The 13,468-nt window shown below is 38.5% G+C and overlaps 1 protein-coding gene and 1 long non-coding RNA gene across 3 annotated transcripts in view; one reads left to right on the top strand and one right to left on the bottom strand.

The window, feature by feature from the left end:
* LOC146690185 (axonemal central pair apparatus protein HYDIN-like) overlaps positions 1-7,965 on the bottom strand; it is a 70,782-nt gene extending 62,817 nt beyond the window's left edge. Inside the window, exons 1-12 of the mRNA XM_085435064.1 lie at positions 7,868-7,965; positions 6,813-6,917; positions 5,453-5,578; positions 4,643-4,762; positions 4,266-4,400; positions 3,205-3,404; positions 2,824-2,948; positions 2,082-2,283; positions 1,725-1,899; positions 989-1,088; positions 597-715; positions 29-252 (exon numbers count right to left, since the gene is read on the bottom strand). Coding sequence (XP_085291190.1) covers positions 29-252; positions 597-715; positions 989-1,088; positions 1,725-1,899; positions 2,082-2,283; positions 2,824-2,948; positions 3,205-3,404; positions 4,266-4,400; positions 4,643-4,762; positions 5,453-5,578; positions 6,813-6,890 — 1,604 coding nt within the window. The 5' untranslated portion in view covers positions 6,891-6,917; positions 7,868-7,965. The remainder of the gene's footprint in view (positions 1-28; positions 253-596; positions 716-988; positions 1,089-1,724; positions 1,900-2,081; positions 2,284-2,823; positions 2,949-3,204; positions 3,405-4,265; positions 4,401-4,642; positions 4,763-5,452; positions 5,579-6,812; positions 6,918-7,867) is intronic.
* Positions 7,891-11,767, top strand: LOC146690184 (uncharacterized). 2 transcript variants are annotated; one of them, XR_014915674.1, is made up of 4 exons: positions 7,891-8,069; positions 9,664-9,759; positions 9,951-10,228; positions 11,117-11,767. It is a non-coding gene; the product is annotated as an uncharacterized LOC146690184 (long non-coding RNA). The 2 variants fall into 2 exon arrangements; XR_014915673.1 differs by lacking the exon at positions 7,891-8,069 and adding an exon at positions 8,728-8,880.
* Positions 11,768-13,468: the final 1,701 nt, after the last annotated feature.

Here is a 13,468-nt window from a genome sequence, read left to right as displayed (position 1 = left end):
GAACTGGCTTGCTGCTTGCTAACTTTACCCAACAGTGAAGGTCAGTGGTTGAGGTTGTCCTGCTACACTTAGCAGCAACTCCTCAAAGAATGAACCCAGAATGGGACTGCAGAACGATACTTCCACTATCTGGCAGGTGCCAGAGGGAACAACACCTTCCTCGGGATTGAAGGAGAAACAGTGGCCAAAAGTGGTGTCAGGACTTGACCACCTGAAAGGGGCATCAATTGGCCCTTTGTTTGACAACTGCACCTGAAGAATGAATTCTTGTATGAGAACAAATACCCAATATTGATCATCTAAATACAAAATGTGTTTCATGGAGTAGATGAATTGATATAAGGTGGTAGAGTCTTTCAGCATTACATTTGTGCATTAAAACTGTCAAAAGAAAAACTTTTGATTTTGTTTTTATTTTATTTTACAGCTTTTTTAACAATATATGCTGTTTTGTTATCTTGTGGATAAGAACTATAACCTTGCAGTGCATCCACCAAGGCTGAATTCAACTCACACAAAGTTGTAGCTCAAGCATTCTACATTAGAGCCATACTGGCAATAACATAACGTGTTCACACTGGCTTGGTTATTCTTACCTCTTGGCGAAATCTTTCACCTATGAATAAATCTTTTAAGTTCATCCCATCATAGTTAAGCACAAGTTGAGGGCCCGTGCCTTTGCCCTTGACTGTGAGGGGTAACGGTGATTCACATCCTAAGATGACAAACAGCCATGATAAAAGAGTTACAATAGAACTAAAGACAGAGAAAGGAAAATTGTAGGGCCACAGGAAAGAAAACATCACACAGATTTTATGCATGTGACGGTGAAGTTTAAAAGTTGCCTCTGTGTTTCTGTGATTTTGCTCTATTTTTTAACAATGTAAACATGACTAAAATGGACAAAAAGTACTGATTAAACTGATAACATTATGAATTATTATCTTTTGCTGCTGTATGTGTGTGTGTTTGAGAAACCGGAGTAAACCTGTGACATCGCAGTATATGGTTTGTTGATAAAGTCTGGCCTCCTCAGGCTTGAAGATGATGGTGAACTTCGCTGTGGTGCTGGGCCATATTTCCCCCTCCTGAAACACGTAAAGACAACAATAATTATTTTAGTGAATCAAAATGCAAACATTACAAAAACGTAAGAAGAAGAAAACGACTGATTTTTTGGTCAGGCTTTACTCTACACATACACACACACAACAACACGCAGGTGACCTCCCTAACTCTGTGCTGTCTATCTCTTTGTCCAGGGAATGGGGCTGAGTTGGGGACAGAAGACAGAGCAGCTCATACTTTCTAAAGGTCTCTGGACAGAAAGGCCCTAATCTGTGGTTCTAATGTCACAGAAGAATCAGACAGACGTTATATGCAAACAGTCTTGATCACAAAGTCTGTGTGACAGTTTTAACATCAGATCTGATCAACCTTTTCAGAATTCTGTTCTCACAGCAATAATACAGCTCTGAGGGTAGAGCATGCTGCAAGAAATGATTCACGGAAACATCAACAAATTTCAAGTGCTGTTGCTCCTGTTTCTTCTCCCCACTTAAAACTATTACATTATGCAGACATACTATAGGAGGCATTGTTGCCTCTAGAGTTGATGGAAAAGAAACAATGGGCAATGTAATGACATTTAAGTATTCAACTAATCAGTCTGGCAAGAGGAAAATCATGTGAACACACGACAAGACAATGAAACACAAACACACCGGAGGCTCCACAGTTATACAGTGTGAAAGGGCCAAGAGGTAGTCGTTTGCATCCTGACTTCTGTGTTCCTGTGGGGCTCTGGACTGCAGCGGGAGGTAATGGATCCCTGCAGGGTCAGACTTAAGCAACTGTCCTAGCTCGACTTCTTCCTTCTGCTGGAGCACTGAGCCCTCCCTAGAGACAAGTAGGGAGAGACAGTGAAAAGTATAACAAATAGCAAATGAGGAGGGTCAGAGAGAAAAAGAGGCCAGTAGAAGGACAAAGATCTACACGACAGAAAGAATGTGATGGGTACCTGAGCTCATTTCTGGCAACACATGCTCTAATAAATACATTTTGTGCTCATGCATAAATACCTCAGTAAGCTCAGGTCCTCTTCTTGTTGGCTGGGCCACACAGTCCAGCAGTACTGAAGAGGGATGCTACTGTGGTTGGTGAGGGACACTGTGCGTGTACTGATCAGGGAGACATAAGTATTCTCCATCCAGATGGAGTCAGGTTCAAGGTGGATGTTCAGTTCCTCACAAGACCCATGCAGGCTAATGTACACATCTTCACCTGAGTAGAAGATATCATGGTGCTTATGACCAAGTAACTGGTTACCACAGGGTAACATAAGTGGTGGAGAATAGGTATCAAGAGACCTTTTTTGTCTATTTTTGTTTTCATTAGTCATTTGTAAAAATATGGAGGAATACTGTCGGGATTTAAGTGAAATTTAACAGGGTTACTCTTGTCTAATTGAAAGACAACAGGAGATTCCTAAATACCAGATTCTGGCAGTATACCAAAGTCACTAAGATGTAACATGTACTATGAGAGGAAATCAGGGAGAAGAGAAAACAACCCCTCTGATCTAGCCATACCAAGCAGGAAATGTGATATAATACAGCCATTATGAGCTGAATTTTCATTCCCTAAAGACTGGCTATATTCTCTTTCATCACCTACAGTATGTCACCTTTACTTCACTGGCCCCCTAACCAACAAACACATACGCACCGCTCTCGCAAGCCCCTTATCAGTGTGTATTTATCTGTTACATCTTGAAGAGTCTTCAACACAAGTCTCATTGGTGTCACAGTTTTGTTTTCTCACCAGTATGGTAGTGCAGCAACAGATCCTGCCTGTGGTTTCCTGTGTTCATTGGGTGGAAAACCACAGTCACCTGCATACTCTCGCCAACATCAAGTGCCCCAAACTCAGGTGTCACTGAAAAAGGCCTGCAATAATAGGTTACTGTTTTAGAAACTGACAGAGGAAAAGCAAACTTTTAACTAGACCCAACAATAAGTACTGTAAAGTCTAGTTAAAGGTATACCCAAGACTCCATTGTGTAATTTTTGATAAGTAGGTAAAAAATGTTTTCTGTTCACTTATGATTCTGAATTTTTTTCTTAAATGTATTTAACAGTTTTCACAAGCTGAACTTTAAAAATAACTATTCACTGGGTACAAGAATGACTGTTTTACTCTCACCTCTCTGTGTGGAGCCTGAATTTGGCTTTGCTGTTTCCTACATTACAAACAAGTTGAGTCTTCTCAGTTGAAGCTTTCACGTGACACACGGGCAAGTCAAGCTTGTCTCGAAAGTCAAGAATGGCACGTGGCCCAATGGCCCGGATTGGAATCTCAACCTTTTCCCTCTCTGTCACACAAACCAGTCTATGGTGGTAGTCCTGTGTAGACAAGGAGAAAAGCCTGTTGCAACCACACAAACTCTATAAACTCAATATACTATATTATATCAGTTGTTAAATAATTTTGTGCCACTGAATTTGGGCATACAAGCAGTTCAATTTTATCCAGTTTGATTCTTACACTGAATTTTTATAGCATCAATTCACAACAACAGTCACCTCAAGGCAGCAAAGACCCTACAGTAATATAGAGAAATCCCCATCAGCAAGCACTTTGTGACAGTGGGGAGGAAAAATTCCCTTCTAACAGGAAGAAACCACAGACATAATGAAGCTCAGGAAGTGGCAGCCATCTGACGCTGCAGGTTTGGGGTGAGCGAAACAAGCTGTTTATTCCATGAGCTGCTCAGTTATTCAAATGTAAATAACAAACTAACCAAAAATATCATACTTGAGTCCTAACCCTTAAAACAATAAAAAAACGATTCTTTCCTTAATAAACATGAACCAATAATTAAAAAACATTTTTTAAATTATATATGTGACAAAATCAGAAGGTTATTTGTTGAAATAATTAAACATTAAGGAAAATGTATACAAATCAAGTATATTCTCTTGATTGATTTCATATTGTATTTACGTACCAAAATTACACAGAAAATTTACGTGTAATTAATTTTGTTAAATTCAACATTTAGGACAATTTTTTTTAGTGGATTCTGATTCTAACTGAGACTTCATGAAACATTTATGCAGAAAGTTTTGTAAAGGCTATACAAGATCATATGAGGTTATCCTCATCCTATATGTGGTTATTGTGACTTTGTGTTTTGTTCTCTCAGTCTAGGCTTCTTTGTTTTTGTGCTGCAAAGTCCAATCAAATGCAAACGTCTCTTGTACCTTGTTTTCGTGTGGGGTGAAGAAGACTGTGAAAGTGGCAGACATTCCTGGTGCAACGTTGCTGCGTGCATCACTTGAAGGCAAAACACTGAAATACACGGAGTTCTGCTGCTCCAGCTTCACTTGCCGTGAAACCTGAACAAAAAAATAAACATAAACTGTTGATAAGTGCATAAATGGTATCTTATCATGGTATCTTATTCAGATTTCCTCCAGTCAGCAATGACCTTTTCTTCACACTCCCCACATTTTCTCTTTTTCAAATAGTCATGCTGCGGCGGTGTTGTTTCACAAATGTTTCTGATTCAAATATAGGCTTGACAGTCATGCTGATTTCAAAATTATTTGATCTTCATTACTCTTATTGATTAATATACCTTGTCATTGTTGAGAAGCAGCAATGGTAACTTGTAGGTCTGTCCAGGAGAGAAATTCTGGAAGACCAACTCAGAAGGGTAGGGTTGAAAAAGCGGCTGATCTATATCTGGAAAAGAACCCTAGCCAAACACACATACAGAGACAATTCTTTAGATTTCCAATTCACCTCATACTTTGCACTAAATACGTATTGAACAGTGCATTTGCTTTGCTGCTTTGTGAGCACAAACACATGATAATATTTGTAAATATTTAAACAAGCTTTTTATTCATATTGATGTAATGATCAGAAAAGAAAACATGTTTTTCCTAATTAACAGTGAAAAGATGGACACACAGTATGATGCCAATAATATTAATTATCTCTTTTTTATGCAGTCCTAGCTTTTGTGCAGATGCAATTTTAAAATATACAATCAATTATGGGGAGAAAATATAATGTCGCGACAACTCTACAAATGATGAGTGTGAAAAATCAACAGACTGGTGATCAGGCAAATGTGCTGTGATTGAGTCAAATTCCTGATTATTTCAACCTCGGCCTTTCTACAGTTCTTCACCTGAAGGGTCTGAGCTGTTTCTGCAGCACAAGAGTCTCTACATATTGCTAGGCAATAGGCTAGGCAGGAGTAAGTGATATCAAAGAAAATATTTAAAAATAAGAACTCCCTTTCAATTTGCACCTTTTACGGTAGACTGTTGCCACTGTTATTGTTGGTTCCCAGTTAATGTTATACTGTATCACTGTGTGTAATAGGAAGAAAGTTTTTAAACTAGTGTGATATCACAGAATTATAGCTGGCATTTACTTTGTGATGTGGAGCGGCGCTCAGGTCAAGCAACTCCAGGATGCGAGGTGGGTGCACCTCAGCTGTGTTACTCAGGCGCTCCTCTGTGGACTGCAACATCTCCTGGGAGAAAACTGATGGAGTCACCTGCAAACACACAGCAACACAGGCCTATTTACGGTCTCCTAATCAGCAGTAATGAGGCGCTGAGCTGTAGGCTATTGCTCTTGAAACAGCTCAGCTTACAGCTCTAATGCTTGCATATACATAAACTCAAATAATGTTCATTTTGTGCATCATTTTTTGGGTATTGTATTTTCTACATAATCCTCTGTCATTGGTGCACCTAAAGCAAAAAAACAACTAATTGCACTTAGTCTCTCTGAAGGAAAATGATTTTAGCTTAACTCTAAATCTAAATGAATAACATAACTGCAAAACTGCTTATGCAATATTTATGCTTTTATCATTAATAATTATAATAATTATTATTCATTTTATTATGCAGTTAGAGAGATAAATGCCACAAGATTGTAAAAACGAGCATCTGCAGCAGATAGAATATTTTTTACAATTTGATTTGATTATCCGTCATTACCTATCTTATATTTCTGAACATGTTATTTTCCATATCTAATGAGGGAGCTTTTATTTTGGAAATCTGACTATTTAAAATCTTGATGGATTCCAATATCTAAACGGAAACAAAGCAAACTGGTGGCTTCTCGTAACAAACTAAGTCTTTTAGTTTCAAAATATCACAGATTGAAGTCTTTATAAAATCTAAAGACTATCTGGATGCACTTATTTTGAAAATATTAAATATTTTAGAGCATGAGATGAAATGACAACTAATGCAGAGTAGAAAATGTTAATCCCTCCACTGCATCCCTGAACATTGTACCTAGTTTCTGTCAGGTGTGTAACAGCGCAGCTCACACTGATGATGAGCCTAATTTTTTCTTTTTAACAATCTTACCAAATAAGTAAGCAAGTATGGACATCAATATTCCACATTCTGACCTGAGAAAATTGTAAGTGAAGTGGAAGAGAGCTAAAATGGTTAGGCTGAGGTCAATGCAACAAAACACTGTAGTCATGTAATTCATTTTGAGAATTACATGAGAAGCCAAAGTGATTATTAGGACAACTCATCATTTTAAGCATTATTTAAAAAAGAATGGGACAGTGTGCAAGAAGTAGGTCACAAGAAAACAGAATGCTGTTTATTTGTCAGAAAATCCCACTTCTGACATCTGCTGTAACATCTTCATTTCCTTGTCACCTGAAAGCTGTCATATGGCTATATTTCACAACATAACTTGCAAGCAGCTTCAAAATTACAGAGGTAAAAGGGAAAAAATGCAAGTTAGAACCTCACCCTCCTTGTTTTCCCCTCCTTCACACGCTTATTGTTGCATAGCAGGGACGCCTTTTTCTTCACCTGAGTGACGCTCATTCTGAATATGTTGTATGGCAAAATCACCTGCAAGAAAGGAAACAGAAGAACACAAGAGAACACATGGAGTCATAAACTAGACATCCATTTTTTATGTTTCAGTTATCATATCAGGTTCAGAAGTAGCATTAGGGTGTGTCTTTAACAACTGAAATCTATATGCTGTATTATTATTATTATTAATCCTTTATTTATCCAGGTAAAAAATCTCATTGAGATTAAAAATCTCATTTCCAAGAGAGACCTGGCAAACAGTGGAGATGGTATACCATGTCCACTTCAGTTTATGTCATACATACTTATGGTACAGTAATTTGAAGATTTAGATTCAATTTCAGAAATCAAGTGCTTTCTCAGCATGGCCTCATGACTGTTTAATGAAATATGGGTTTTTTGAATCAGTAAAAGGAAATTTGTCGTTGATGTGACCGTAGAAACATTTGAGTAACCAAAAAGAAGAAAAAAATGGGATGTATATATATATATATATATGTATATATATATATATATATATATATATATATATATATATATATATATATACATATATATATATATATATATAGAGAGAGAGAGAGAGAGAGAGAGAGAGAGAGAGAGAGAGAGCGAGACCACGACATCACATTTATTCAGAAGTCGTTGTGTTAGCTGGTAAGTTTAAGAAACCCCTAGACGGAGTGCAGTGCTCCGTGTGAATAAGAAAATTTTGGAGCACTGACGAAGAAGAGGAGCATAAACAGTCTCTAAAGCCTAGCTGTTTTATTCATGTTTGCATTGTTTTTATGTTAACAGTTGTAGGCTACTGTTCGCTGAGCTTTGCACTTCATTATATTCTCACTCTCTTAAGCACTTCACAATACCGTGGATCCCGTAGTTGTACATACAGTATAGGCTGTAAGAACTCTATGCGTTCACTTTAACGTTAATAATGGATCGTTTAACAGACTGCACAAACAAGCATCTTAATAAGAACTCACCGTTGTGTCGAAGAACTTTTTACCTTACATCAAGCCCTCTGTCAGCCAGTTACCAGCGCGCAAGTCAATGTTGTCTTGGTTCGTTGTCGTGGCAACACACTCATCAACGTCTCAGTATAGGGTCTGCTGATTGGCTCGAGCTGTGACAGACAAAAAGAAGGCTTTCTCATACATGGTTGTTTTTGAATACAACAACTATCACGTAAGTTTGTAAAAGCAAGTAAAATGACTAATTGATTTAAAAGTGATTATATTTAATTGTTGTTATTCAGCATTATTATGAGCTTTATTTATATGTTACTCAAAGTCTCCATAGTTGTAAAGTTTTTGAATTAGTCACAGTGCATATATATGTTTTCACTTTTCTCTTTCCAGGAAGGGAGAAAAGCATATAACTAAGAAAAAACTGACAAAAATGATCAAACACCAGAGTTTTGCAAGTACCTCACAACTAATATTCTAACTTTGTTTGTTGGTTCTGATAGTTGGATTTGCTTAAAAGTACTAAGATGGTAAAAAGTCCGTTTTTACAGCAAACAAAACAGTTGTAAGTAAATGTAAGTAGTTTGTAAGTAATAGTTCCTAAATTATTACGATTATTACTTAATGCTTACTCCCACAGTCCAAAGACATGCAGTTAGTGGGGATAGGATAATTGACAGGCACGTGCAGAGGGGGGGTGGAAGGGGCTTGAGCACCCGCCCCTTTCCTGATGGGTGCCCAAAGTGCCCTTTTGTTGAGGCAATTGTTTTTTTATATGTGTGTGTGCGTGCGGAGTCCTGTCTGTGCCCCTCAACAATAATATTTAACTATTAATCACAGTTTTGCTAAATAAAAGGATCTGGCTTGTATTAGTCACATGATCACATTTAACCAATGATCGCCCTTGACGGCAGAACGCGCTGGTTACGAGCCGGGAACGAGCTCACAAAGAGCACGCGCATTTTTTGTGGTCCGGAGCTGTAGGAGAAACACAAGTTAACTCAGAGACACAGACTGATGCGACAAAACCAGTAAGTAGGTGTACAGCGTACACTGTAGTGTGTAGCACACAGGAGTATTAGCTTATTACGTACACGTTGGTAAGCTGTCTTGTTGCAACTGACGAACTGAAACAAACGAGCGTGCTGTGTGTGCAACAGCGCGACAAACATTACCTGTCCTTTTATTAACTGCACAAGTAGTGCTGGTCATAGCTGCTGGCTTCCTGTGTAAGGCTGTCATGGGTCTGTAGCTCTGTCACCGTTTTAGGGAACATATTTAGTTTTAAAGTATTTAGAACATATTTTAAAGTAAGTTTCCGGGCTTTTCCTGCCTTTCTGGAGGGATATTTCACTAAAAAACGATCTAATATGCATGTCCACATAATAATGATTATAATTATAATATTTAAAAAAAACACGCTGTATTTTAAAGAACATACATTAAGAAACAGATTATATTAGATTTATTTTTTAAATAAAACAAAATGCTGATTTTACAGCAGCAAAATTATTGTATCTCTACAGTTTAAAAATGTAATAAGCTTTGCCCCTGCACAGAGTGGATAGTGAAACAAATGGAATCATCATAAATACATTATTTCATATTTATTACTTTTTTCCCCTCATTGCTTTATTATTGTAGCTCTAGTAATAAATAATAAGGGAAGGATTCTGGATCAGCACCATGATGGAAACTTGTGCCCACAGTATATACAGTATTCTGAAGAAGGTCTAAAATGTCACTGTGTGTGCATGTGTGTGTTTTATGTATATGGATTTTTAAATTATTACTCATGATATATCATTGTCCAGACATGGCTGGTAAGGACATGAGGAGGAAACAGTAGGAGCTGTGTGAGGCTACTAAAGGTAGTGGATCCCTCAGCAGCTGGATTAGAAAGAGCACAGGTAACATTAACACATGTACCAGTTGTTGGAGAGGTATTCCAGTATAAACAAAAATAATAAGCACAACTGAAATGTTTTGCTTCTATAACATTTTTCTGTCATCATTTTATTATAGATTAAGTGTAAGAGTTGTTAAGTGTGGATAATTAAATAATGGTTTATTGCAATAGCAAGTTGTGCCTTGTTCTCAGATGGACAGCAAGTGGAGAGTGATATACGAAATGATGGGATGGAAGGAAGAAGAGAAGCAAAGAGTGATTCACAGTCTAGTTTATTTCTCAGTTTTTTGTTGCCTTATGTCACCAATCTTTGCATTTTGTTATTATCTCATGACACTTGTTTAATCAGCTACCATCTCTCCTATGGAGTTTTTAATGTCTACAGTCTCAGATCAGCACAGCCCTGCCCTCCAGCACTATCAGCAGCAGGAGCAGCAGCAACACCTTAACAGCAACATTGTACCCATCAGGTAAAACATAGGCTACGTTTGCTTTGCCTCGTTGCCCATATTAGATTCTTGATGAATGTGTGTTGTTGTTATTCAGCCTGGTTCAATGTGCCCCTTTTTAGCTTTGAGCACTCGCCCCTTTAAACGTCTCTGCATGGCCCTGATAATTGATTAATCTAAATTGCCCATAGGTGTGAATGTGGGAGTGAATGTGAGAGCAACTGGTTGTCTATGGCTGTGTCCCTCCGTGTTAGCCCTGCGGCAGACTGGCCACCTGTCCGGGGTGTACCCCGCCTCTCACTCTAAGACAGCTGGGATAGGCTCCAGCACCTGCATCCTCCAGCATCCTGAAAAGGATAAGCAGAAACAAATGGATGGATGAATGGATAGGTGGATGGATTACTTAATAATGTAAATATTAAGATGAGATTATGCCCTTTGTAGGGGGCCCCAAGGATGCCCAAATTTCATTATGTTAATATTAGCGAACATAGGCTAGATTGCTAGATATTGAAATCTATTTTAGCTTTCTGAGCCATGTTGCTTCTTGCCATCCAAGGAGTTAATGTACTTTGTGAATTCAGTTTGTTAAAGTTTCCTATTAATTGTTTATCTACAGTACATTTATTGACAGTGTGTTGAAGCACAGAACCAAACAGAATAAATTATGTTTAATTCCTTTTTTTCCAATCTTGGACATATTTGTTTAAAGAAGAAAAAGTCAGTACAAGTCAAATGAAAGAGTCGATATTTAATTAGAAAATTGTTTTAAATTGATCTGAATCAGTTTATATCTTTTATCTGTTGTAAATTCTTTTTAATTGGTACAATTACCTTTGCAATGGCAGCACAAGGACAGAGAGAGAAAAAACATTCTTAATGAATACAGTATGTTTGTGTAATTGTCAGTGCAAAGAAAGAAGAATGAGGAAGGAGAGGGATAGAGAGAAAGTGTCCAAGACCAGGAAGAACCAGGTGTGAAACAATAACCATTTAGCCAAAACAAAAAAAGAAAAAGAAAAGCTTTTCTTTTTTTCATTTTTAAAGAATACATAAATTCTGGGTATTCTACAGGAAAGGAAACACAACTTGTGGCATAAATAATTTCAAGTACCTCCTTATTGGGAGCCATGGTTTGTTTGTTTTTTCTCTCACTCTCTCTCTCTCTCTCTCTCTCTCTCTCTCTTTTTTCGCTTTTCGCCACACATAAGTCTTGTGTTTGCGCTGAGCAGATGGGGAGGGGCAGTAGTTACACTCGCAGTAGCATAGGAACAGAGCAGGAGGGAGAGTGAGAGCCAGGGACAACAATAAGAGACAACATCGTCACATTAGAAAGGTACAGTAAAGAAAAAGAGTGACACCACGAAAAGAAGCAAAATGTGGAACCATTTCAATTTTGTTGACAATACATAGGCAGAGTGTAGAGTCTGCTAGAAAAGGATATCATACAGAGCCGGCTCCATAAACAACCTGCACAGGCACCTGAGAACTCTCCAACCATCAGTGCAATGGGAAGATAAAACACAGTCAGTTGAGTGTGATATTAATGGTGCTAGTGTGTCTACTACAACTGTTGCTGTGGCTGCATCTACAGCATCTTGCAGTATACCACCACAACCACCTAAACCAACCCAGAGCTCTATTAGACAGTTTTTGCAGAAGTCTGTGATGCCAGCAAAACAGAACCCAATTGATAAAGACCTAGCAAAAATGATTGCACTTGATTTCCAACTATTTTCAGTTGTGGATGATAAAGGATTCAGAAAGTTTATTCACTGAATCCTATGTATGTCACGACGTACAAGGTGGACTCACGCGCTGGACTCCGGGGATGATGCACACAAGAGAATTTATCACAGAACAATGTCCAATGATTGTATATACACAGATAAGGGGCAGTGCTATTTACAAGGGTGCGGGGCAGTGCTATGTACAAAAGGTGAGGGGGGCAGGGCTCCGGGGAAAATCCAGGGGAACACGCTCGTCTCTCTCCACACAATCCAGACACAAATCAGCACACCAGGAAAACAGTCCAGGGAATCTGTACACAAAGAGACGCTTGTTAAATGCTAAACACACACTGCATGGGAGAGAGAGAGAGCTGGCCGTGACAATGTATGCAATTCTAAGCAGGAAAACACTGTCCCAAAAAAATCATCCCAGGCCTACATGAAAATATGTTTTGCATATTTTAATTTATATTTTATTGTGTTGTGGCTTGCCGTGTTTTGTTTTGTTTCACTTTAAATTTGTGTAAAAGGAAAACATTTAAAATTTAAATAGTTAAAAGTTGAATTATAAATAGTTGTTTTTTGTATTTTATAATTTATTTTTTACATTAGTAAAATTAGTATTAGTATTACTAATACATTAGTATTAGTATTAGTAAGTGAATAAATAAAAGCATATAATAATAATAATAATAATAATAATAATAACAATAGGCCCTACGACAGACTGGCGACCTGTCCAGGGTGTACCCTGCATCTCGCCCCTTGACAGCTGGGATAGGCTCCAGCGCACCCCTGCAACCCTGAAAAGGATAAGCAGAAGCGAATGGATGGATGGATGGATAATAATAATAATAATAACTATTCATAAAGCGCTTTCAAACAAAGTGCTGTACAACTAAAGAGATAAATCAAATAAAAGCGATACATAGCAATACAGGTAAAAGACACAATACAAGTTAAAAACAATAAAAACAACAATAAAAATTTATATGGTTATGTTTCACAGAATTCGCTCCTCCTTAACTTGACCCTTTTGCTTCGGTCTTCCTTCAGGGTTTTGATACGCAGCTCAATTGTCTGGATGTCCGTTTGTTGCTTGCAGAAGTGCGACTGCTGTCCGTTTGTTTGCAGGTGGAACGGCTGACATCCAGAAGGTGTATAGGAGAGTCTGCAGCTTCCACCTCCCCAGTGGAAGACCTCAATCTTTGTTCTGTTAGTTTAACACAGGCCTCAAGGCTCTCTGGGATCCCTGCTTGCACTTTCAAGCCCACGGCTCAGGTCGTAGTCGTGGTCCCATTCCAGGGGAATGGAGTCCATGGTTGTTTGGGTGTCTCGGCCCGAGCGTTCAGTCCGGAGCTGGGCAGCCCAGGACGCTGAGCGATCGGAGGACGGCAGAGGCGACAGGAAGCCATCCCCCTAACGTTTGCTCCATAGCAGACCGGACAAATCACACTGCTCATCTAGCTCCAGGATGCTCCGGCCTGATTTCAAGTCCGGTGTCTTGGACTCCAAGCCTGATGGGTTCGAT

The sequence above is a fragment of the Copadichromis virginalis genome, linkage group LG16 (genome assembly GCF_057382275.1).
Source record: "Copadichromis virginalis isolate Kocher_CV1m ecotype Utaka linkage group LG16, C_Virginalis_male_GT1.1, whole genome shotgun sequence".
In the NCBI taxonomy this organism is placed as follows: Eukaryota; Metazoa; Chordata; class Actinopteri; order Cichliformes; family Cichlidae; genus Copadichromis; species Copadichromis virginalis.
Note: the sequence above shows the minus strand (reverse complement) of the source record. Positions and strands in the feature narration are given on the sequence as shown.